Source organism: Sciurus vulgaris, assembly GCF_902686455.1.
Source record: "Sciurus vulgaris genome assembly, chromosome: 10".
Taxonomy (NCBI): domain Eukaryota; kingdom Metazoa; phylum Chordata; class Mammalia; order Rodentia; family Sciuridae; genus Sciurus; species Sciurus vulgaris.
In genome coordinates, this window is record NC_136470.1 from 112588582 (window position 1) to 112613004 (window position 24423).

Here is a 24423-nt window from a genome sequence, read left to right on the forward strand (position 1 = left end):
AAGAAAAGCTGTCCTGGAACTAAGGTTTATGTATCAAATAAATGTATTCTATAAAATTCTGCACATGCTAGGGGTCAGGGGTTGGCTCTTAACACGTCTAGCAGCCAAAAAACAGGACGACTCAATCTGTCACATGATTCAATATCCATAAGGTAAAAACAAAAGAATTGGAATACTTTTACTCCATTGTTCTTCATAAAGAGGATGCTATAATGTAACAAAGACCTTAATGCATATAGGTCTTAATCAACTGTAAGGATTTGCAGTTGATTTTTCAGACAGCTTTGGAAGACCATTCTTACAACAACCCTCAAAGACAACATTACAGCAATAAATGCAAATGCAGGAGAGGAAGGCTCCTTACAGGTTTAGATTCACCAGAAACAGACTTTATTTTATCCAGACTAACCTGATATAGAGAGGCCTCCTGCATCACTTGCCTTTGAAATATTTTATAATTGTGCATATCCATTTTTTCTGGGAACTATGCCTATAGTTGCATAACATTCTCAAAAGGAAGCATGACTCAAGAAGAGTTAAGAACCACTGATCTGAAGAACTAGGCTGGATATGGGTATCCTTCAGGCAACCATCCATAAGCAGTTTCTCTTCTACGCTTTTGGGAAGTATTCCACCTAAATGTCATACTGATTTGAAATGTGAAACTTTTTTAAGTCATGTGTCAACTGTCTAGATACATATGACTTAAAATTTAAAAAAAGATATATATGATCTTCCACCAGACTATGGTAGTTGTTTCAAGTGTCCAAAATCTTTTAGTTCCCTAAACATATGGAACACATAACAATTCAATCCCTACATAAGTTTCAGTTATGAACATTATCAAAGCAACCTCAAAAGATTGGTGATATTTTTTCTACATAGTATTTTTTTAAAATCTATTGCCTATGGATAAAACTACAGATTAAGCACAAAAATAGTCATTTTCTTAGATAAACATTATTTTGAACTTCAAAGTTTAAAAATAATAACCTTTCTATACCAACTGATACAATTTGAGCTTTTTTTACTTTTAATTGTTTTAATCTTACATTATACAACAAAATAATCAATGCATAGCTTTAGATACATATACAACACAGTCATCCATCCACCTAGACTATGGAGGTTAAGATGCTTCAAGTGTCCAAGAGGATCAAGTAAAAAAGTTGGCCTGTAGGACCATGGAGACAAGACTCATTAAGATCTCATCCATCTAAATGAAATCACAGCTACCCAGAGTCTAATTTTCAGAATATCAAGTCCAGAGACATATTTCTGTCAAAAAATCCATAGATGAATAGAAATTAATACATGCTAACCCAACTCAAAAGAGTTCAGTTACAATTAGAATACCAATTTACTAATCATAGAGAATACTCCTTGTCACTAATCAGAAAATTCACACTTGATGCCAGGATGCTGCTTTATTAATATACATATAAATAGAATCCTGAATTAGTTATCAGAAGTTCACCATAATTTAAAACAGAGAGATAAAGAGAGTTTGAGGGATACCTAGAGAATTATCCCTGCCTTATATACATCTTTCTAGTGACCAAATTTGTGGTTCCCAAATTTGTAGCATCTCTTTCCCTTGGATATTACCGCCACAACACAGCTGACGTCTCAGTCCCTAATCTTTCTTCCACACCATTCTATCCATTAAGAACTTCTCTAGAAGGACATAATAAAACTGATGAGGGTATACCTTACATGCATTATTACCCTTATTTTTAAGTGAAGAAACTCCCAGATAAAGTGGCTTAAGCAATTTGCCCAAGGACACTACTAGTCTAAGGTAGAACATAAATTCAAAGCCAGATCTCAAGTCAAAGCAATAAATAATGACTTCACTGTTTTTCCCTAGGCCTCCCACTTCCCAGTCTGAGTTAAATGTCCCTCCCCTATGTTCCCATAACACCTTAAGCACACCATGGCTATAATCTTTTGTATAAAGGTCTGTCTCTCTCATTAGACTGAAACTTTTTAAGGACAGGGGCTATGTCTCTATCATCCTTATATTCCCAGAGTGCTATCTATCTGGGTAAATATGCAAACCAATTTGTCCAGTTGCTTAATATAAAGATCTATAAACCAAAGGCCTCAAACTAGCAACATGGTCTTTGGAAGGTCACAATTTCTCCAGCAATCCTACATCTCATCTAAAAAAAACTGGAATGAAATGGATTTACAGTAAGAAGGATATACAAAGGTCCCTTCTAGATCATCACTGTAGTTGGGGCCTACCTTCTTTATTTTTGTGAATTATTAGAAATAAAATTAAGCTCCTCATTTATCCTTTCTACCACTCTAGAGACTGTGTGTGTGTGTGTGTGTGTGTGTGTGTGTGTGTGTATGACAGTACTCATAAAAGCTCCTTCTTTTCTGAAAGGAGATAACTGTCATTTATGCCAAAATCAAACAGTGGCACCCTCCTCTGGTGAATGTTAAGAGTTAAAAAACACAAAAGACAAGAATTTTATTGTGGGATTATCTTCAAATGATATAAAAAGAAAAACCAAGACAGAAATAATCCAATAGTGTCTGTTATTATTACATTCCCAAGAGCAACTAAATAACTCCTTTTTTAGCACTTTCCCAATTTTACCCTAAATCACAGCCAAATGAACAGGCTGCACATGGTAAGAGGTTATAGAGAGAACAATTATTTCTAAGGGTACTGATAACATTAATTATTTTGAAAATAGCATGCATTTCAATGTAAGGCACAATGAAAATCACAGTTTGGCTAAAAAAGATCATCTTTTCATTTAATATTAAAATGTTAATGAAAAAGCCAAGTAAATATAAAATACTTTTAGCTAAATAAAAGCATTTACATGCCCTTTTTCTGGATAGTATATTTACAAGAGAGTACTGGAAAATTTCAACCTGAAACCAGTTTGGGTCTTCAACTTTCAGGTTTTAGAAAATCAATTTAGAAGAAAAAAATTGTAATCACCCAATCTACTTACACATGCAGGCTGAAAACATCCCAATATATCACATCCAGGCTACCATAACCCAAAGTTTTACGACGTTACTATTACATCAAAACCTTTTAATTAAAAGTAAAATTGTGCTTTATAAGATCAGAATCAGATTATCATTAGCCAATAATTTTAATATAATATATGTAATAAATTATGTTTATTAAGTGATTTACAAATGATAGACTCACAGTTTCCTTCTCCCCTCCTGAGTCTAGGCACATAAAATGAAAATACAGACATTCTGACTCAAGAAAACAAATCCATCATTATCCTGGCAACCTTGTCATTCAGCTATGTTTTTGCCCAAGTATGCAGTGTGTCTTTCCAATTAACTTCACATCTTTCATCTAGGCTATGGTCAAGGGGATGGGAACCCCACATCAGACAAAAGGCTACAAAATTACTACTAGGGAGAAACTTTCATTGGAAAGACAGACAATAAAAAGGACTAAGGTGAATGGAAAATTGCAAAAACTGATTTCAGTTCTATCAAATAAGTTTTCCAACTGTCTTTCATTCTTGGTAAAGTGGTTCTACAGGGCAGGTAGACACAGAACAACTGACAGATTTGCAGATGGTGAGTGGAAAATGCAGATAAGATAACCAATTAAAAGCTTTCTCAATGTTTACCCAAAATCAAGGCCAAAGAACAAGCCGAATGCCTGAAAGAGAATGACATTCCCTACAGTTCCCAACAGCCCACACAACAATCAGAGGGCAGAGAAGGGGAATCAGGTGGGAGGGGAGACAGTAATGAAAAATAGGAAGGGAAGAGAAGAGTAAGAAAGTATGATGCCAAAGGAAAGAGGGGCATTAAGCAATGAAACTTTGTTATGAACTGCCCAAAGAAAGATGGGGTGATTGGCCTGATGTTTTTTGGAGCAGGGCACTGGACCCACATTTGCCAGTCTTAGCCCAAGTCCAGGTCAAGGACAGGAGCCAATCTTAGCCCCACTACCAGGAAACTAAGTCCCAGCGCACAACCCAGGTACTGCAGAAAAGTTAGACCTAAACCGGCCTTTAGTCCCCATCTCCTGCTCCCAAATAAACTCCAAACAAAGGAGTCTAGAAGCAAGAAGACATCTGCGCCCCTACACTGGCTAGGGAGCAGGGGTTAGGTCAGGACACAGCCAGCTCTGCGGGCACGGCTACCTCTGCATAGGCCAGGGACATATCGGTCCCACGAGGCAATCTAGCTAAAAAACCTTGGGTCAGCCAGGTGCTCTGGTAAACTGGCCCGGTTGCACTTGCAAAGTTGAAGGAGTTAGGAAGAAGTACAGGGCCACACTTGGGTTTTGCCTAGAGCGAAGGCGAAGGGAGAGTCACGGCTTCCTTCATCCTCAACGACTCTCACTCTACCCTGCAGATTTTGTCTCTTTCTCTAAGGGTGCATCAAAGATACTGTCTTCCTACTTTGCGGTAATGAAGCCTCAAACCCTAGAACAGGGGTACTGAGACCCGGGACCAAAGTTCACTGGAAATACCGCTAATTCTTCCTGAAAACCTAGCACGGCCTTGGAAACCTCATATTAAAACGGCACGAGTACAACCCCAGAAATGAAAAGTTGTACCCCATTTATGTACAATGAATCAAAATGCTGTGTGTAAAAATAAAAATAAATTTTAATAAATAAAAATAATAATAAATAAATAAACGGCAGGAAGTATGTGGTGAATGACTCTCTGCTAAACAGGTCGCTCAGCTCCAAGGTTCCCACTGTATGGGGCAACCTGAGCCACATCTGTCCAAACACCACGCCCCTCTCACCCAAGTCCTTACCCCGTCGCACACTCGATATCCTGTTGTTTACACACACACACACACACACACACACACACACACACACACACCGAGGAGGAGAGAGAGAAACACAAACACCCAGGGGAACTCCTACCTCGCCGCCGTGCCCATCGAAGATCCCAAAGATGGACGGGTGCGTTTTGTTGACCAGGTCGGTAAGAACTTCGAATCGGTCCTCCATGTGGTCTCTCCGGCCCTGTATGGAATACACCGCCACGTTATGGCTCTTGAACTCCCAGGTCTTAGAAAACTCGGCCTCCAGCACGTCAAGCCCTCCAAGTCGATCGTTCTGCATAATCTCAGCCACCTTGCCCTTCACCATCTTCACCGCGTCCCGGCTGGACTTGACGATGGTCTTTACTTCGTCGGTGTGGAAGAAGTAACTCCACAGCGCTAAGCTGATGCACAGCAGGAAAAGCGTCTCGGGTCTAAGCAAGAAGTAGCGCATGATGCGACCCAGCAGAGACAGCAAAGTCATTGTATCCTCTATCATTTATTATCACTAGAGCCCAACCACCAGCAGCGACGCGCGCCCCGAAGGCTCGCTGGGTCCGAAGCACTGCGGGTACAGCCCGCCCGGAGGGAGGCGGAGCAGCAGCCGAGGGCGGGGGGAGGCGCGCGGAGCGGAGCAGGAGGCGGAGGAGCTGGTTGCTCCGAACCCGTACCGCGAGCAGAGGCAGTTTCCCTTTTGTCTCGCTGCCTCGGCGGCCCGGAGGCCAGTGCCTGCCGCCTGCGCCACCTCCCCTCCCTGCGCCCTTTGTGAAACCGCGGCAGCAGCAGCGGCGGCGAGGGCGGGGGCGGCGGCAGCGGCGGCGGCAGCCTCGGGTGCCGGGGCTGGGCGAGAGGAATCAAGTTAAAGTTGCGCCGGGCGGGTCCGCCGCGGCAGGCGGGAGTTCTGGGCGACTGGGCCCGCGCGGTCTCTCCGGGGGTGCCCCCTCGCGGCTCCGGGGAGCGATCGGTAGGTGAGGAGGCTCAGGGCGCGAGAGCCCGGCGGGCGAGGGATGCAGGTCCCTTCGGTCGCCGCTGCAGGGGGGTGCGGAGACAGCAGAACGTTCCGATGCCTTCACATACCCCCGGGGGCCCAAAGGAATAAAAGTTTTGCAGGAGCCTGGGCAGAGGCTGGTAGACAGAGCGCCCGGCTACACCGCACAATCCGCACTAAGCCGCAGGCGGCCGGCCAGGCTCTGCCTGCCTCTCCCCGGCACCTCACGGCTCGGCTCGGCTCGGCTCTTCTCGGCTACGCTCGCGCGCGCTCCCTACTAGCACTCAGTCTCGCGCTTGCCCCGCCCTCGCGTGCTCGCCCCGCCCCGTCCCAGGATTTGAGACCCTGAGGTGCTCCCCAACTAGCTGTCTGAGGCTGAGGAAGCTTTGTGGCGGCAGACTAATGCGGGCAGTCCCGGCCAATCCAAGCGAACCAAGGGGAAGTGAAGGAGCGCGTTCATTGCCTAAAATTTTGCAGATGGTCGTTCCTATCTTTGTGCAGGCTCCCGGAACAATATAATACTGCCCCTAGTAGACTGAGCGTTCGGTTTCGTGGAAGCCGTACTATTCTTTGGGAATCAGAGAGTCGCACGTGAGAGTTTCCCCCTCCGGCAGACTGCAAGATAGTACGCTCCTCGCCTCGCCTGGCATAAGGCAAGCGAGAAGGGACGCATTTCTCCCGGCTCACGAAGCGAGACCGAGAGGAATCGGCCGTTTCAGATGCCTAAACAATCCGCCACAAAGACCTGCCAGGATCTCCCGAGAGGCAGGGAACGCCTTGGGACCTGGCAACCTTCTCCCGCTTAAGATCTGTAGAATGGGGGACTTGGAGTCACATGCAAGCACGTACTGATGATAACCTCGGGAGGGCGAGAAAAGGCTGGCCTCTCAGATGGCCTTTGTCCCCGGAGCAGGGATGCCACCAAAGCCTTCCCTGGTCACAGTCCTTCTACAGAGAGACTCGGAACTTCGGAATAGGACCCTGAAGCGCTCCTGATCATACCACGGAGTGAGCGCTCTGACGGCCATTCAGGTTTAAAAGTGGATTTGAAACTCTAAAGTAGCAGCCTCCTGCCACCTCTCAACCATTGCAAGAGAAGGCGACGTGGGCTGCAGAGAAAAGTACAGGTTCCAGGAACCATCAAGTATAACCTGAAATTTGGGCCTTGAAGATGAAAATCTGCACAAGAAAAGCACTGTGTACATATCAACTTAGAATATGGTAACAAGTGAGCTTTAAAGGAAAATATCCACTCTGGCTACCCCTGTCCAAGAAGAAGAGTGCTGATCTGGTTCATCCAGTCCCCTGGACTGGAGAGTAAGCTGCCTGATCCCAAGAAGCGGTACCCGATTACTTTTTCTTAATTAAATTTTTCAAGCACTTGAAGGAAATACACCAAAATGTTCACAGTGATAACTCTAGTAGTAGATTAATATGTGATTTTCATTTTCTGCTTTGTATTTTTGTCTATTTTCCACAACTCTGCCAAAGTTTGTACAAAAGGCATAGATTTCCATCACAAAAAATAAGAAAACTTAATCATTTAAATGATGCATAGGATATGATCCCACTAATACAAACATGCATAGAAAAACAGAAAGGAAATATGAAGAACTGTTAACAGTATGTTATTTTTGAAAACTAGGATATGATTTCCTGTTCTGCTTTACACTTTTCAATATTTTTCCACCAGATAGAGAAAACAATTTAAAATAAATGAGGTCATTTTGTTTAATAGTCTAGAGGTTCCCAAATCAGATAATAAACTCTAAATTCTTTAAGAACAAAAAGATTATACATTAGGGTTATTATGAAGACAAGTTTACATTATTTCCTACTGTAAATTATCCATTTACTTTTCAGTGCATTATTATATGAAACTTTCTCAATGGCAAGAGCAATTTGTAGATAAGCTATTAAAGACTCCACCACTACAAGCCAGATGAGGCCGTGAAGTATCAGTAAAACCAAAAACACCAAGGCCCATTCAGCAACATTCCTATAGGGATGACTGTAGGACACACAGTTTCCCCTGTAACTATGTAGAGAAGACAGGTTCCTATACTGATCTCTCTGGAGGTTAAGTAGCAAGGCTTGATTTGATGAATTAATTGGTAAACCTAGACATCCTGCAGATTCTGTGAAGATAATGCTTTGACATTTACATCTAAGTAGTTCATCTATGTGGAAATCAATAAAATAGTTTTCCAAGCAGATCCTCTAGGCATTTTCCTATTAAGAAACTCGTGTAGTTTACTTGGCAATTTTTTAAATGCTTAAATAAGCTTTTTGTTAAACTTCATTGTAAGTTTTAATATATTAGAAATTTTTTTTAAAAAAATACTTGTGACAAACCCACATTTGCATATTCCTTGAGATTACAGAGGTTTTCATATATAGCAACTTATTTCCACTCTTGTATCCTCAATCCTCTGAGGAAGATAGAGTTCTTATCTGTTTATAAATATGAGGGAAAGTGAGGAACAAAGATGCTAAATTAATATCACAATTCAGCAAAGAGAAGTTGAAAACTGAAGTTCCATTCTTCTGATAACTCATTCACTACTCTAACATCCATTGATTGCTCACCAAAATGATTAGTCTAATATTTATACTTCTCTAATACATTTCACTGGATCCCTGTTATAGAAATCTGAAAAAAAAAATGCATGGATTTTTATTCTGCCATTCTAATTTTAGCCTTTGAGACAAACACTGCCCTATGAGTATTTAGTTCACACATTGAGAATACCTGTGGGTCAGGTGTAAATAAACTGTCCTTTGTCTGTACCTAACTGCCAAAAGATCTGTTGCTAAGGTGAAATAGTGTTTGAATTTCACAGAGAAAAAAGAGGTACCATAAAATGTATATTATACAAATGCTTTATTATTATAAGTAACTTGGGAATAAACACAGAGCTAACGGCAAACCTAGATTTTCATAAGACACAATAGTGACAAAATAGTTTCTAGGTAATAACCATTTTCTAGTGTCAAATGACTCAACTCAGCCTTATAAGAACATAAAAATCTTTTAAGAATAATTTATTCTCAGAAAAAAGTTTCAGCGTTGTATCTCTTAAGGTCTAAAATATGAAAAAAAAGGTCTAAAATATGTTGAAATCATATTTTAAGACCAATAAATCTATTACAAACATGATGTTGTTCCAAGAGGTCCTCATCTACTTTTGTTTTTGCCACCTTGTACAAAATTATAATAGTCAAATATAATCTGATTATCAGCTGAACCTCTGGATGATGAATGTGACTTAAACCCCCTGAAATAATCTCAAATGGAACTTTTATACATATTTAAATTCTCTGCACACTTTTAAATTTCCCAGTCACCAATTTGAGTTGTATTCTTAAATAGTTCCTTTCATTGCACAGAAATATGTACTGGGCATTGAGTAAAACTAATATTCTATCAATATACACCTTAATATGTGTAACCTTCCTTTTTAACTTTGTTTTGCTTTTTGGTACTTTGGATTGAACCCAGGGGCTTTACCACCAAGCCACATCACAGCACCCCCTACCTCCTCCTCCCTTTTTTTTTTTTTAGACAAGGTCTCACTAAGTAGCTTAGAGCCTTGCTGAGTCACTGAGGCTAATCTTGAAATTGCAATCCTCCTTTCTCCTGAGTCTCTTGAATTAAGGCATGCACCACCACACACAGCTAACTTTTCAAATTATACATATAAAACAGTGCATACAGTTATTGTTAGGAAGTACAACAACCATGATTACTACACCCATGAACCTACCACCCCACCAAAAATCTGGACTATGATCAACATCTGTGTACCTGCCTAGGAGTTCTTTCCCTATACCACTTCCCCACCTGTCCTCCTTGGTCCACTTGTGTATCATCCCCTTGTCTTTTTAAAAAATAACTTCATCACATGCATCTGCATCCCTAAGTAATATATGTTTAGTTTTGCTTGGTTTTTGAACTTTATTAAACTGTATCTTACTATACATAGTCCTCTAGTACTTATTTTTGTTTACTTGCTATATTTCTAGATTCTCCCATATTGTTACATGTAGTTTAGTTGATCCTTTTTACTGCTATATAATATTCCATTATGTGACTTCCATAATTAAGGTATTCATCTTCTTTCTGTGAGTATTTAGATATCCAATTTTTTGTTATTATGATCAATGATTTCATGAATTCTTTTTGCACTATCTTTTGGTGTCCGAATGCAAAAGTTAGGAGTGAAATGGCTGAGTAGTAGAGAATGAAAGTATTCAACTTTACAATTTAAAGTCAAATCAGTTTTGAAATTATGTTAATCCCATTTACACTCCCACCAACAATGTAATCAAAGCTCCTTAAAGTAAGAGACCATACAAATTCTTAAAGTTAATTTTCAATATGGATTCTTTTAGAATATGACCACAACTATTAAACCATAGTTTCTCATATGACATTTCCAGATATAAAATTTAGTAATAAATCTTCAGTTTTAAGTGTGCTTTAAGTGAAACAAAGAAAGCTTTGGTAGTACAGCTATGAAATGAAGTATAATAATATGTCATTGGGATTTATTTTAATATCACAGGTGTTCTGTCAAATGAAGAACTAATATGATAGACACCAGTTATTGTTAGGGTATGGTACAATTCTATTTCACTGGACTCCAAAAGCATAGTTGTTTTCTACAAGTTTTAATATCAATCACAGAGATAGATCAAGAATACTTGTCTTCTAAATAAAACTGTTTACAAAATCTATTTACATAACCATACTTTGTAAAAAATCTGTTTACATAAACCATATTTATTCTAAGAATCCTTCATTGCCCTAGATTTCTTTCTGATAATTCTCAAATTTTCTAAATACTAATGTTAACCTAAGCATTTCCTATATTTTCATATCCTCATTAACACACTAATGTTCTAACAAATTTAAAATGAGAAAAATTATAAATAATTGAATAATTGCTTTTGTACTGGATCCAATGATGACAACCAGTGTGGGTGGAAGACAAAATTTTGTATCTTTCCCTATAAGAGGTAAGAATATTTTTTTCTTTAAAGTAATTCAAAAGGAAAAAATTAACAGCCTCAAGAGCACAACCAACTCTGTTTGGTATAGTCCAGCAGAAAAGTAAGAACAGGGTCCTTAAGAACTGTTGGAGATAATTCAAGCTTGATGTGCATTTGTATTGTACCTAAGTGGACTACAATGTTAATATCCCAATATTATACCCAAATTCTTCTGAAGGCTTCTCTATCTACACTAAGAACAATTGGATTCCCTTTAATTTTCCTATGTTCCCCCAATGGTTTCCATTATGAAACATTTATTTTATGTTGAGAGCACTGGTAGACTAAATTTAGGAGTCTGACTACTTAAAGATTATTCACAAAAAGTTTCTATTTGTTTTTTTTCCTTTTGTTAGGATGCTTGATAGGCCTACTAAAAAATCTTTAGTCACACACAGTGTAACTTGAGGGTCGATTCTTATATATGATATTTCAAGTAAATGTTGTGATACTCCCGTCAGAATGGCAGTTATCAAGAATACAAGCAATAATAAGTGTTGGCAAGGATGTGGGGGAAAGGGTACACTCATACATTGTTGGGACTGAAGATTGGTGCAACCACTTTGAAAAGCAGTATGGAAATTCCTAAGAACACTTGAATGGCTATGCGGCCCCTCCTCTGAGCAGCCACCTGGGGCCCCGTACAATCGCTCTGAGTCCCAGAGACCCGCCACACGCCTCTTCCTCCAGACAGCCGCCCAGTATTCCGGTGCGGTCACTAGGAGTCCAAGAAACTCACTGCGTGCCTCCACCTCCCACCAACCACCCGTAGCCCTGGGCAATCAATCACTCCGAGTCGAAGTGACCCTCCCCGTTCCTCCTCCTTCTCCAGATAACCCCCCCGGGTGTTCAGGAGCGGTCGCTCTGAGTGGCTCTGAATCCACGTGACCCGCTGCACGGGTCCTCTGGGCAACCGCCTGGAGCTCTGGTGCGGCCACTCAAGACCAAGCGACCCACCACGCTTCCCCTCCAGGCAGCCCCCCTGTGTTCAGGAGCAGTCGCTTTAAGTCCAAACAACTCACCACTCGCCTTCTCCTCTGAGCAGCCGCCTGGAGCGCTAATGCAGTCACTGCGAGTCCAAACGACCCGCCGCACTCCTCCTCCTCCTCCTCCTCCTCCTCCTCCTCCTCCTCCTCCTCCGGGCAGGCCCCGGTGTTCAGAAGTGGTCTGAGTCCAAACAGCTCACCACGCAGCCCCTCCTCTGGCAACCGCCTGCAGCTCTGGTGCAGTCACTCCGAATCCAAGCGGCCACATTCCTCCTCCTCCTCCTCAGGGCAGGCTCCGGTGTTCTGAGTCCACACAGCTCTCCTCGCCACTCCTCCCCTGGGCAGCCGCCGGAGCCCCAGTGGTTGCTCCGAGTCCCAGCGCTGTGCTGAGCGGCCTCCTTTACGGCGCTCCCAGTTGTCCGAGTTCACTGCTCCAGCGAGGGGAGGGGCGTCTCACCAGCAGCTCTACTTCACAAAGTTCCCTGCATTCCGGGACTACTGTCCCATCCAGGACGCCTCCCCAACGGGAGAGAGTCACCCGGCTGCTTTGAGTTGGTCCCAAGTGTCTCAATATCTCCTCTTTTGAATCCTGAGTCCTGGAGCAACATGAAATGCAGCCACCCTCTAGGCCGCCATCTTGAAACCCTCAGAACACTTGAATGGAAGTACCATTTGACCCAGCTATCCCACTCCTCAGTTTATACCCAAACTAAAAATCAGCATACTACAGTGACACAACCACGTCAATGTTTATAGCAGCTCAATTTACAATAGCTAAACTATGGAGCCAACCTAGATGCCCTTTGACAGATGAATGGATAAAGAACATGTGGAACATATACACAGTGGTATATTACTCAGCCTTAAAGAAGAATGAAATTATGGCATTTGCAAGTAAATGATTGGAACTAGAGAATATCATGCTAAGTGAAATAACCAAACTCCCAAAACCAAAGGCCAAATGTTTTCTCTGAAAAGCAGCAATGCTGGGGGGGAGGGTAGGGTGGGTAGAGAAGAATAAAGGAATTTTGGATTATGCAGAGAGGAGTGAGGGGAGGGGTGGGGTGGTGGGGATGGGAAGGATGGTAGAATGAGACAGACATTATTACCCTATATACATGTATGAAAAAAATTTTTTTCTAAAAATATCACTGCCAAAAAAAACAATGAAAGTTTTCAGTACCACATATTACTTTACTAAGATTACTCTGAAGTGTTCACATTTTTCCTGTTCCCAAATGAAATTGATTTGTACTAAGAATAAAATAAAAAATAAAAAAAAAATCTTTGTGACAAAAAAAATCAACCATGTACAACCATTTGTGTACAGTGTGTCAAAAGATATTCTACTATCATGTATAACTAATTAGAACAAATGCAAAGATAAAAAATTAAAGAAAAAAAATCAAGTGATTTAAGATGACACAGAGGTAAAGGTAGGACATATGTCCTATTTCCATGGCACTTTCAAATGAGTTTCTCATTTCTGCCATTTATGCTGCCTCAGTAACCTCCAACATTCATTCATTGCTGTTAAGCCTGAATTACCCTTAATAGCTTCTTACACAATAGCTGTAACTTTTTCCCTCACATTTTTATTGGTGCATTACAGTTGTACACATTGTTGAGATTTGTTGTTACATAGTCATACATGCACAAAACATAACAATATAATTTGACCTACATCACTCCTCTCCTTCCCTGCCTACCATTAGGAGATCCACCCCAATCTTTGTTTTCCTTTTTCCTCTCTACCTTCCACATATGAAAGAAAATATACAACCCTTAACCTTCTGAGTCTGACTTATTTTGCTTAACATGTTGGTCTCTGATTCCCTCCTTTTTCCTGTAAACGATGTAATTTCATTTTTCTTTATGGCTGAATAAAATTTCATTGTGTATGTATGCCACATTTTCTGTATCCATTCATTCACTGGTGGACACCTAGGCTGGTTCCATACATAGTTCAGCTACTGTGAATTGTGTTGCTATAAACAAGGGTATGCATGTGTCACTGTAATAAGATGACTAATTCTTCAGGGTAAATACTGAGAAGTGGTATAGGTGGGTCATATAGTGGTTCCATACCTAGTCTTTTGAAAAGCTTCCATACTGATTTCCATAATAGTTGTACTAATTTACAATTCCACTAACAGCAGAAAAGTGTTCTTTTTGTCCTCATCCTCTCTAGCATTTAGTATTACTTGTATTCTTGATGATTGCCATTCTGACTGGTATGAGATGAAATTTCAGTGTAGTTTTGATTTGCATTTCCCTAATTGCTAATGATTTTGAACACTTTTTCATGTATTTATTGATCATTTGTATTTCTTTTTTCGGGAACTGTAATTCATTTGCCTGTTTATTGATTGGATGATTTGATATTTGGGTGTAAAGTGTTTTGAGCTCTTTATATATTCTAATATTAATCCTCTGTCAAAAGAGTAGCTAGCAAAGATTTTCTCTTTTTGTGGGTTTTCTCATCATATTCCTAATTGTTTCTTTTGCTGTGCAGAAGCTTTTTAATTTGATGCTGTCCCATTTATTAGTTCTTGGCATTGTTTTCTGAACTTTAGGGATCCTATTGAGAAAGTCTTTGCCTGTGCCTAAAAGCTGGAGTGTTGACCCTACATTTTCTTCTAGGAGTTGCATAACTTGTGGTCTATTTCCAAGGGTTTTGATCCATTTTGAGTTGATTTTTGTGCAGTGAGAGATAAGAGCCTAGTTTTATTCTTCTTGTATCCATGTCTCTTATTTATCACTGCATTACTTGCAAAGTAACTTGTCAATCCCTGGTCACTAGCATACTTGTGCCAAGAGGAGCTCCTTAAAAGGCTCCCCATTCCTCTTCACCTTCTCAAAATACACATCCCTTCCTCTCAAACTGTTATACTTTCACAAGTATTTCCTAAATATCATAATTTTAAAGACTTCCAGTCATCACAAACATCCCCAGAACTATCCTAGATACGCTGGTTTCTCACAAATTCAACTCACGGGCAGAACTTGAACTAAATTTCTAGCAGTAAGGAATTCTGGGAAATGTAGTTGTTAGTTATCTATTTCTGTGATTGGAAAGGAGGGAATTTAGAAATGGGTAGAAATGGAGGTTAATGTTAAATAGACAATATCTAGGACACATATTTTCTTCTAGCAGAAAAGAGTTCTTCCAGTCTGTTGTTAAACATGGACACTATTAAGAACTAAAGAAACTTACAATTAAAATTATAAACAAAAGTAATACTCAAAACTCATCACTTCCTAATTATTTCATCTCAATATTATCTATGTTCTTGAAATTATCTACATCTATTACATCTGTTCGATGAAAATACTAAGGTTGTGCTACTGAACAACTATTTCCAACCTCATGTTCAGTAGTATCTCTTGAAATCAATCATAGTGGAAGTATTTATAACATGAAAATTAGCAAACACACATATCTGAGTCCTTACTTTCTCTCCCTGAAGAGCAGAAGGTTAAACATTTACTAGCACATCACCAGTTAAAAGTATTAGAAGACCAAGCAGTTCCGAAGGCTGAGGCAGGAAGATCATGAATTCAAAGCCAACCTCAGCAAAAGTGAGGCGCTAAGCAACTCAGTGAAACCCTGCCTCTAAATAAAATACAAAATAGGGCTGGGGATGTGACTCAGTGGTCTAGTGCCCTGAGTTCAATCCCTGGTAACCTACCCTCTCACACAAAAAAAGTATTAGAAGAGCTGTATAATAAGAAGAAAAATAAGGAAATTAAAAAGAGAGGCAGAAATTATTTTTCCTACAACTCTGCTGACTGGTGGTCAGGCCCTGGTTACTGAGAGTTGAGTGACTGACTCAGATTCTTCTTGCTAGTTTTCAGTTTTGTGCAAGTTGGATGGCAACATACTGAAAGTCCCTGACTTCACCTCTGTAGGTCTTTACAGTGCTTAATACCTTTCTGGTTGAAGTACCTAAAGCAATTTTGGTTTTGTTTTGGAGGGTTTGGAGTTTTTGTTTGGTTGGTTGGTTTTGGGGTTTTGTTTCCTGCACTGAACCCTGAACCCTTGGCATCTGCTTTTTCTTAAATGTGGTATCAAAAGGAAATCAACCCCCAAACAGCAAAAAAATAAAAAATAAAAAATGGTTGGGTAGAGAGTTGGGGGAGAAATCATCAAAATAATCACCAGCACCACAAGTAGAGCTCTAGTTAGTTTGCCTACATAGTTCCTGATTCTAAATTTTCTCTTGTAGTACTTTATATTTTCATTTACATCCTAAGATTTTGTTTTTAGTTTGTCTGGGAGGCAGAAAGGAGAGGAATACTAAGTAATGGAAACATATTTTTCTGAGATAGATCTAGTTTTCACTTGTTTCAGCTAACATCTTTTTTATCCTCATGGACTTTATCCTTTCCTTCAGATCTCTCTTCCAGTCATATATAGTATTTTATTATGTGTTGTTTTCTTTTGCCAGTTCTATCCAGCAAGATTTTAGCATGTCTCCTTGCCACTTTTTTCCTTAACCACAAAATAGTTTTTGCTCCTGAAGAAAGTCTTCTGGTTTTAAAAAATATCATAATCTTATGGGTGAAAATCTTTATACATTTTTTTCAGCTATTCCCCTGGTCTTCCCATCTCTTTTCTTTCTGTGCTCTACACCCGTTAATGCATTTGTTACACTGAGTTATTATCCTCTATATTTTCTGATGATAGACACTCTGAAGGCTCATCATGCTTCAATATCTCTCCCAATGTCTACTTAGAGAGTAGCAAAATCCCTGAAGCAATGCAATATGTAAAGAAGCCTATGGATGGGCAATGAAATATTCTGCATCTTTGCTCACCTTGCAGATTAATTTACTGATTTGTTTTATTTTAACCAATGGAATCAAACCTACAGATGAGTTAGAGCCAAAGGCAATTTATGGAACTATCATACTCCAAAATTGAATGACCTAATTTTTTAAAGTATAGCTCACCTTAGATATTAAATACTTCTCTCCTTGGAAGTAAGGGAGAGTGTTAGATCATAGAAATAAGAGAAAATCAGAGATGAAAATTAGTTCAACAATGAGGATAAAAATTAACAATTTGATTTTAGAGTAAGAAATGAAAAGGACATATAAGAAGTAGGGAATGGGAAAATATACCCTACTAAGTGTTGAATTTTCTCAAGACTTGGTTCATCTTTTCTCTCACCCTGTACTGTTACCCCAGAAGTTCCTATCTAAGCCCAAGACATTAGTCACCATCTTGACATTATCTACTACTCAGTGTAGTTTTGTAGTCAGACCTCTCTTCATGAGCTTTTGCTTCCCACTTCTCACTCAACATTTGTGCTAAAGTCACCTCAAATCAGTGCATTTAAAACCCAGCTCTTGCTGGGTTCTATCTCTCTCTGTGGATGTCATCACCTGTTCATTTGCACTAGAAACTTAGGAGTTATTCTTTTTCCTCCATCTTCTTCATGCCCCTTATCCAAATCGCCAAATCCTGTTCTGTAATACTATCATGTACACTATTCTCCATCTCTACAATCATACCTCTCATCCAAGACATACCTCTCACCTAGATCACTACTATAGCATTCCAATGTATGTATCATTGTCAGTCTAACCCTCTTTCAATTCACTTTACATATAGCAGTCAGAAGATACTAGCAGTGGGAGGGAATAGGTATGATATTATAAAAATAAGAGAAAGTCAGCAATTTGTGACTCTTTTTAAAATCACAAATCCAATCCTGAAAAAAAATCTTAGTGAGACCCTGCCTCAAAAAAAATTTTAAAGTGGGGCTGGAGATGTTGCTGAGTGGTTAAAAGGCCCTGGATCAATTCCAAATACCAAAACAAACAAACAAACAAAAAACTTGCTTAAAACCCTTATATGACTTCTCTTGCCCCCTCCCCCTTCCTCTCATGTACTTTTATTTCAGAATGCTCATTAGAATTAAAAATATACATTTGTGTGATCTTTTAAATTAATGACTGTTTTCTCCCACTCTTACTATGTATGTTCCCTGAGGGGATGAAGTATGTCCATTTTCATCTCCATTATAATCCAAGCACCAATATAATGTCTGACACATAATAGGCATACTATAAATATATGCTAATGAATGAATAAAAATGGTCATTATTTTAGCCCCACTCAAAGTTTCTCTACTATTGTTGGTAATAAGTGAAAATAACCACATAAAAATAAAATAAAGGTATTGTGTCCACCTACAAATAAAAAATATATATATTTAAAAACAAAAAAAAATTTTACACACACATTCTCACACACACACACACACACACACACACACACACAGAGTTGTGTTCTATTTATCCCCTCCATCTAATAATACTTCACTTCCATAAGTTGCACACTATTTGCCAGGCACTATTCTAAGCACTTCATGTATGTTAACTTCTGTAATTCTTACAATAACCTGTAAAATAGGCATTATAGTAATTATACCATTTTGCAGAAGAGAACTTGAGGTATGGAGACATTACATAATTTGCCTAGGCACTTTTCATCACTGTGATCAAAATACCTCACAAGAACAATTTAGAGGAGGAAAAGTTTAGTTTGGCTCATGGTTTCAGAGGTTCAATCCATAGTCATCTGCATTGCTCTGGGCCTGAGGTAAGGCAGAACTCATGGTGGAAGGGCACAGTGGAGGAAAGCTGCTCACCTCATGGTAACCAGGAAGCACAGAGAGGGAGGACAAGGGGCTTTAGCACAGATGAAACCTTCCAGAGCACACTCCCCAGTGACCCATCTCCTCCAACCACACCCCACCTGCCTATAGTTACCACCCAAATTAGGATGGACTGATTAAGTTACAGCTCTGAATATTCCTGCATTAACACAGGAGCTTTGGGGGTATACCTCATATCCCAACCATAATAACTGGATATATAGGGAGAATGACATCTTTCAGAGGTAAAACATATCAGAAGTATGGTTAAGAGAATATGATTAAATCCACTCAAGTCCATCATTATTATAGAAAAAGACATCTCAAAGCTCATTACCTTAGATTTGCACACCCAGGTTCTACAAGCTTTATTCATAATAACCAAGAGGTGGGAGTAAACCAAATGTTTATCAATGTACTAATAGATAAATAAAATGTGCCATACACATACAGTGCAATATTACTCAGTCTTTAAGGAAGGGAAATCCTGTCATGTGTACAACATGGATGAACCTTGAGAACACTGACTGGAGGTATAGCTCAATGGTAAAGCACTTACCTTGCTCTGAGAGGCTCTTGGCTCAATAGCCAGTACCAGAAAAAGTAAAAAATAAAAAATGCAGGTGCTGCATGATTTCACTTATATGCGGTATCTAAATTAACCAAATTTATAGAAAAAAAAAAGTAGAATGATGGGTCTAGTGGGAGAAGGAAATGAGACGTTCTTTAATGAGCAAAGAGTTTCAGTTCTCCAACATGAAAAAGTTCTAGAAACTGTTTCACAACTTGAGTGTATGTTACATAATGGAAGCATACACTTATAAATGTCAAGACAATAAGTTTCATGTGTTTACCACAATTAAAAAAAATGATATCTTGCTCCTGGCAATTTTAGTTATTTCCCACTATTAAATGCTTTCAGGTTCTTTTTGAAAGAAGAGTTAACTTTATCAACATTCATTCGTGTATTGATAGTGTCAGATACATCTTTTATGTAGTATTCCCTTGGAAATGGCTGATCACATCTGAAAATAGTGCCAGCACATTTTGTGGAAGTCAAGCTCAAACCAGTGGGAAATTAGCACCAGAATGTCTATAAAAACATTAAGAAACAATAGGTCTCAAAGATTGTAGCATCCAAACATGACCAGACTGCATTTAGGACAGATGTTGAAATCATAGTTAGACTTTTAGGAAGAGAAAGTTGTAACAGAACATAAAATAAGTCTAAAATATCGCTCTGTTGTAATTGTAAACGCTACTCAGTGAAAATATCTTTGGCTAAGAATATATGCTTGCTGCATGGGATCCAGCCAAAAGTGGAAGAGAAGGCCTGATTGCTATGATTTTATGTCTGAATCTAATTTTAAAATATCTTTAACTTTACAACAGAATTACATCCTGTGGTTTGGGAATTTAAGAGGGGTGTACATTTTATTTGGCATTCATCCCAAAGATTAAGAGTTATTGAACAATAAAACCTCATCAGTCACACAGATCTTCTCATGGAAGGGGAAAGAAAAAGAAAAAGAAAAAGAAAAAAAAAAGCACGTGTATGAGAATTGGATGGCAGAGGGAAATGTAATTTCACAAAGGACATTTTAAACCTCTTTTTAAAAAAGAAATACAAATGTAACAGTTTGAGTTAAAAAGAAATCCATCCATTTAGGGATTTTTTTTTTTTTTTTAATGTTTTACTTTGGCAGGAAAAAAGAATGGAAAATAATTTTCTTCTTTTTCCCTGTGAAAGATGTTCCATACTCTGGGGTCTAGATATCTGGGTCCCTTTGCCCCAAAAGAGCATAGGAATTTATTCAGTAATATCAAGGCTGCCCAGAACAGCAGCTCACTTTGATTTGGAAGGTCTGCATCCATGGGAAGGGAAGAGCTTGGAATTGGGGTGGGTTGGAGAATTTTCAGAGAGGAGGAACACTAAGGAATACCTGGGGAGCTATGTGAATTTTTGAAGACTGACAACTACATTCATTACCTTGAGAGCCGAGGCCAGTTTCTAGTGCCTAAACTTGGAACCAAGAGAGTGAATGCCACCATCAGAGGATTCCTGTTGCCTCTGTGCAGCCAAGAGTGAGTAGGCCTGGGCACAAAGTCAGGTAAGCAAAACTTGGCTTGGGATAGACAAGGCTCCTGGATGGTCTTGAGGAAAGAATTCCCTAATACCTGCCTTAAAATTTTTATAATCCCCAAGGACTTAACTTCAGGAGATCCTACTTTGGACCACATAAAATGTATTGAAATGCACCGTTTCATATTAAATAAAATTTCTTTAGCCAATGATAATTATTTCGTTTTTATAATTTTGCTTTTGAAATTACTTTTCCATGGCTAATTCATTTATGTTTGACTCTAATCCTGAGGAAAATATTGTGCATATTTTAAAATTTTTCGATTTCTGATTGTTTTCAAATGTGATAGAGTATTTTATACTAAATTTGGTGTCTGCTATAAAGGATATGCAAACTGTGCATATTACTGCATACAAAGTAGTAGTAGTAATTATATTAATGCTTTTAGTAATCAGAAAGTAATAGTGTGAGTAATTTACACCCTAATATGTACATTTTGTTAATTATATTTTCATTCCATTTAAAATAACAGCAACCAGGCATGGTGGGGCATGGTTTAATTTTGGAGACTCAGGAGCTAAATAGGAGAATTGCAAGTTTGAGGTCAACCTGAGCAACTTAGTAAGACCCTGCCTCGACAAGGATTGGAGCTATAGCTCAGTGGTAGGGAGACCTTGGGTTCAACCCCCAGTACTGCAAAAAATAAAATAACAGCAAATAGGAGCCCATTAGTTTTTGTTGCATGTAATGTGATTTTCAGGACTGGATTGCTCATGTTCAGAGGAAGAAAACTACCTAATCAAGTGCTATACTCTAGGTCTGCTCACACATTGAAGGAAGAGACATCTTGTGCACTGTGGTAGAAAGTGCTTTCACTGAAAGAACCTGAGAAGAAAGGGTTTTGATAAGGAGGTAGGGCAGAAAGCTGAGGGGGCTATGATTGAGATGGATGTGGAATACCCTGTGCTATAGTCATAGTATGGCCTTTATTGAGCATTCATAAAGTAAACCCCTTTTACCACATATGAAGGACATGACACATCCCTACCAGTTCCTAGCTGCCTGGGCATGTTTTCCTCGAGGAAGCAGACTGATGACATCTTGAGTTGGGGTGTAGGGGCCGGGCTAGTGAGTGGAAGAGGCAAAGAAACAGATTCCTAAGTAATTCTGATACCACTGAGGTCAAAAGACTGCGCCTCTCCAGCTTCACCTGCAGCTTAGTTGGCTGAGGGCCCACACTGCAGTCCATCTGAGTTTGTGCTGAGGTCAGGCATCCCACAAGTTGCTCCTATCCATTAACTGAGTGCTACAGAGACACTAAGTAACAAAACAGGCCCCCTCCCAGGAGATATGGGACTTCTCTGATGCGCGACTTCAACTCTAGGACTTGCTGAGCAGAGGCTTAAGCCATTTCTACCTCACCTTCCTTCCCTGTCTTCTTCATTCAGACAGTGTCACCGTCTGAGGGCTCTCCCAGCCTGTCTGCCATCCTCCCCATTTTCTATCACACAGGTGTTTTCCCTAATAAAATCCTCTCACATTAAATTCCATTTTGGTAGCTGACTCTCAGAGGACCCAGAATAACACACTTTCTAAGTTAAGAACCACTGATTTAGATTCTCTTTACTTAGAATGTTAGGCACTGCCTCAGAAATAGAAAGCTTATAATCTCAGAATATCCCTCTAGCCAAGCGGCTGCTTTTCTATGAAGTTATCTTTTGCTCTTTACAATGTGCCCTCAAAATAAGCTCTTCCAGACTTAGGTCCCCAGCTAGTTAGCAATTATTCTCTGCCATACCCATAATACCCCCCCCCCCAAAAATTGGTTTCTGCCATTTTTTTTTAATTAAAAAGAGGAAAGCATGTTTATTTTTATGTTATATTTTTGCCCACTTGAGCTTTTTTGGGGGGAAGGTGCTGGGGGTTGAATTCGGGGCCTCCATACATGTTAAGCAAGCACTTTACCACCAAACTTCAATACAAACCTTTTTTATTTCATTTTGACACCGGGGTCTCTCTAGATTGTCCTGGTTGGCCTTACACTTGTGATCATCCTCTCAGACTCAAGTGACTGGGGTTTCAGGTGAAAGCACCCAGAAACCAGTCTGGGCGCGAGAACTCACACAAGAAACTTTATTAGCAGAGTGTCTGCTCATAAGGGCAAAAGATCAAGAGAGCGTGAGAGAGTGAAAGTGAGAAAAAAAAAGAGCAAATAGCAGGGGAATTACCCTTAAATAGTGAAAGCCCACAGGCTAATTGGACCAATGACTGACAAAGAAAGTTAACAATATAGATTACAAAATGGTGTGTGGGGAAGGGGCAGAATCAGAGGAGAAACAGCTGCAGCCTTGTTTTCTGGGGCAGGTGCTGGGTCCTTGCTTGAAAAGTCTCTGACCCCAGTAAGGGTTACGAATCACCTCATCAGTGAATAGCACTTACACCAGGCATCCACCACTGGGCCTGCCTGAGTTTTTTGTTTTTTATTTTATTTTAACAAAATCAAAAATATTTCTAGGTTCTAAAGTGCTATTCACTGATGAGGTGATTCTTAATCTTTACCGGGGTCAGAGACTTTTCAAGCAAGGACCCAACATCTGCCCCAGAAAAAGACTTAGGCTGCAAAATTTTATACATAATCTTATACTAAAGCCCTAAGCTAAGGGTTTTTCCATTTTGTTTGAGGATATCTTAGTTTCTACTCTTAATTTATTTTGCTTCCTACCCTGGACTGCTTTTAGAAGTGTAGAGTCAACTTTGTTGTTTATGGTGATTCTTTGAAAGCCATGTCTAAGTCAGAATAACACACAAATGTAAGACTGTATAATTTATATTTAACAGTGACTATCATGTTTTCATATAATATTCCTGTCTGGAACAGGGAGTTTACAAAGGAAAGTACAGAAGATAATGCAGGAATGTGGATTGCAAATTCTGGGGTCAATTTCCTTATTTTAAATTCCACACTGCTATTCCTTAAACACATCAGGCATTGTCACAATTCAGGGTCTTAGTATTTTGTTTGCTTTTCCTGGACATCCTATCCCTAAAGTATCTGCATGGTTCATTCCCCTTGCTTAGTCTAGGCCATTTTCATGCCACCTTGTCAGAGAAACCTTCCCTATACCACCTACTCTCCATCTCTCCCTACCCTGATTCTGCTTTATATTTTTTCATAGAATTTGTCACCCCTAACTTATCTTTTGGTAGTGAATTTATTTTCTGTGTACTCCTGAAAGGATATAAACTACATGTAAGAAAGGAATTTGCACATACATGCATACATATACACAGACACCACTAACCTCCATGCTAGAATGCTGCCCTACACATACATGGTAGATGCCCAACAAATATTTGTTAAATAAATTGTAGAACCTTCAAATAATAGACATCTTGGAACATTTGTACAGAATGAAGACTACTTCCACAAAATCCTAAATTACTTTTAACTAATAGTATGTTATTTGTCAATTTATAAGAGAGATAAATGAATATTCAAAGCTGATACTTTTGTCTGCAAAAATAATATTTGAAAGCACATATTGATTTAGTTGTTTTGGGATTCCAATATAAAGTCCTTCAGTAAATGTGTCTGCAAGATCATAATTACAACTAGTGTTTAAATTGTGCTTATTTCTATAAATGCTGTACATATATTAATTAAATTTCATCTCTAGTAACCCTATGACAAGTAATTATTATTCCCATTTTACAGGTAAAGAATCCAAATATGCATAAATCTAATGCAGTTCTATTCATAAGTGATGAATCTTCTGAAAGAGAAATTAGGAAAACCACTCCATTCACAGTAGCCTCAAAAAAAAAAAAAAAAAAAAAGGGAATTAATCTAA

The 24423-nt window shown here is 39.2% G+C and overlaps 1 protein-coding gene and 1 long non-coding RNA gene across 2 annotated transcripts in view; one reads left to right on the top strand and one right to left on the bottom strand.

Annotated features, from left to right (window-relative positions):
• PPM1L (protein phosphatase, Mg2+/Mn2+ dependent 1L) overlaps nt 1-5558 on the bottom strand; it is a 335120-nt gene extending 329562 nt beyond the window's left edge. Inside the window, exon 1 of the mRNA XM_079155601.1 lies at nt 4892-5558. Within this exon, the coding sequence (XP_079011727.1) occupies nt 4892-5290 (399 nt within the window). The 5' untranslated portion in view covers nt 5291-5558. The remainder of the gene's footprint in view (nt 1-4891) is intronic.
• Nucleotides 5559-5639: 81 nt separating this feature from the next.
• Nucleotides 5640-8108, top strand: LOC306670748. The gene is made up of 2 exons (XR_013766488.1): nt 5640-5755; nt 6281-8108. It is a non-coding gene; the product is annotated as an uncharacterized lncRNA (long non-coding RNA).
• The last annotated feature ends 16315 nt before the right edge of the window (nt 8109-24423 follow it).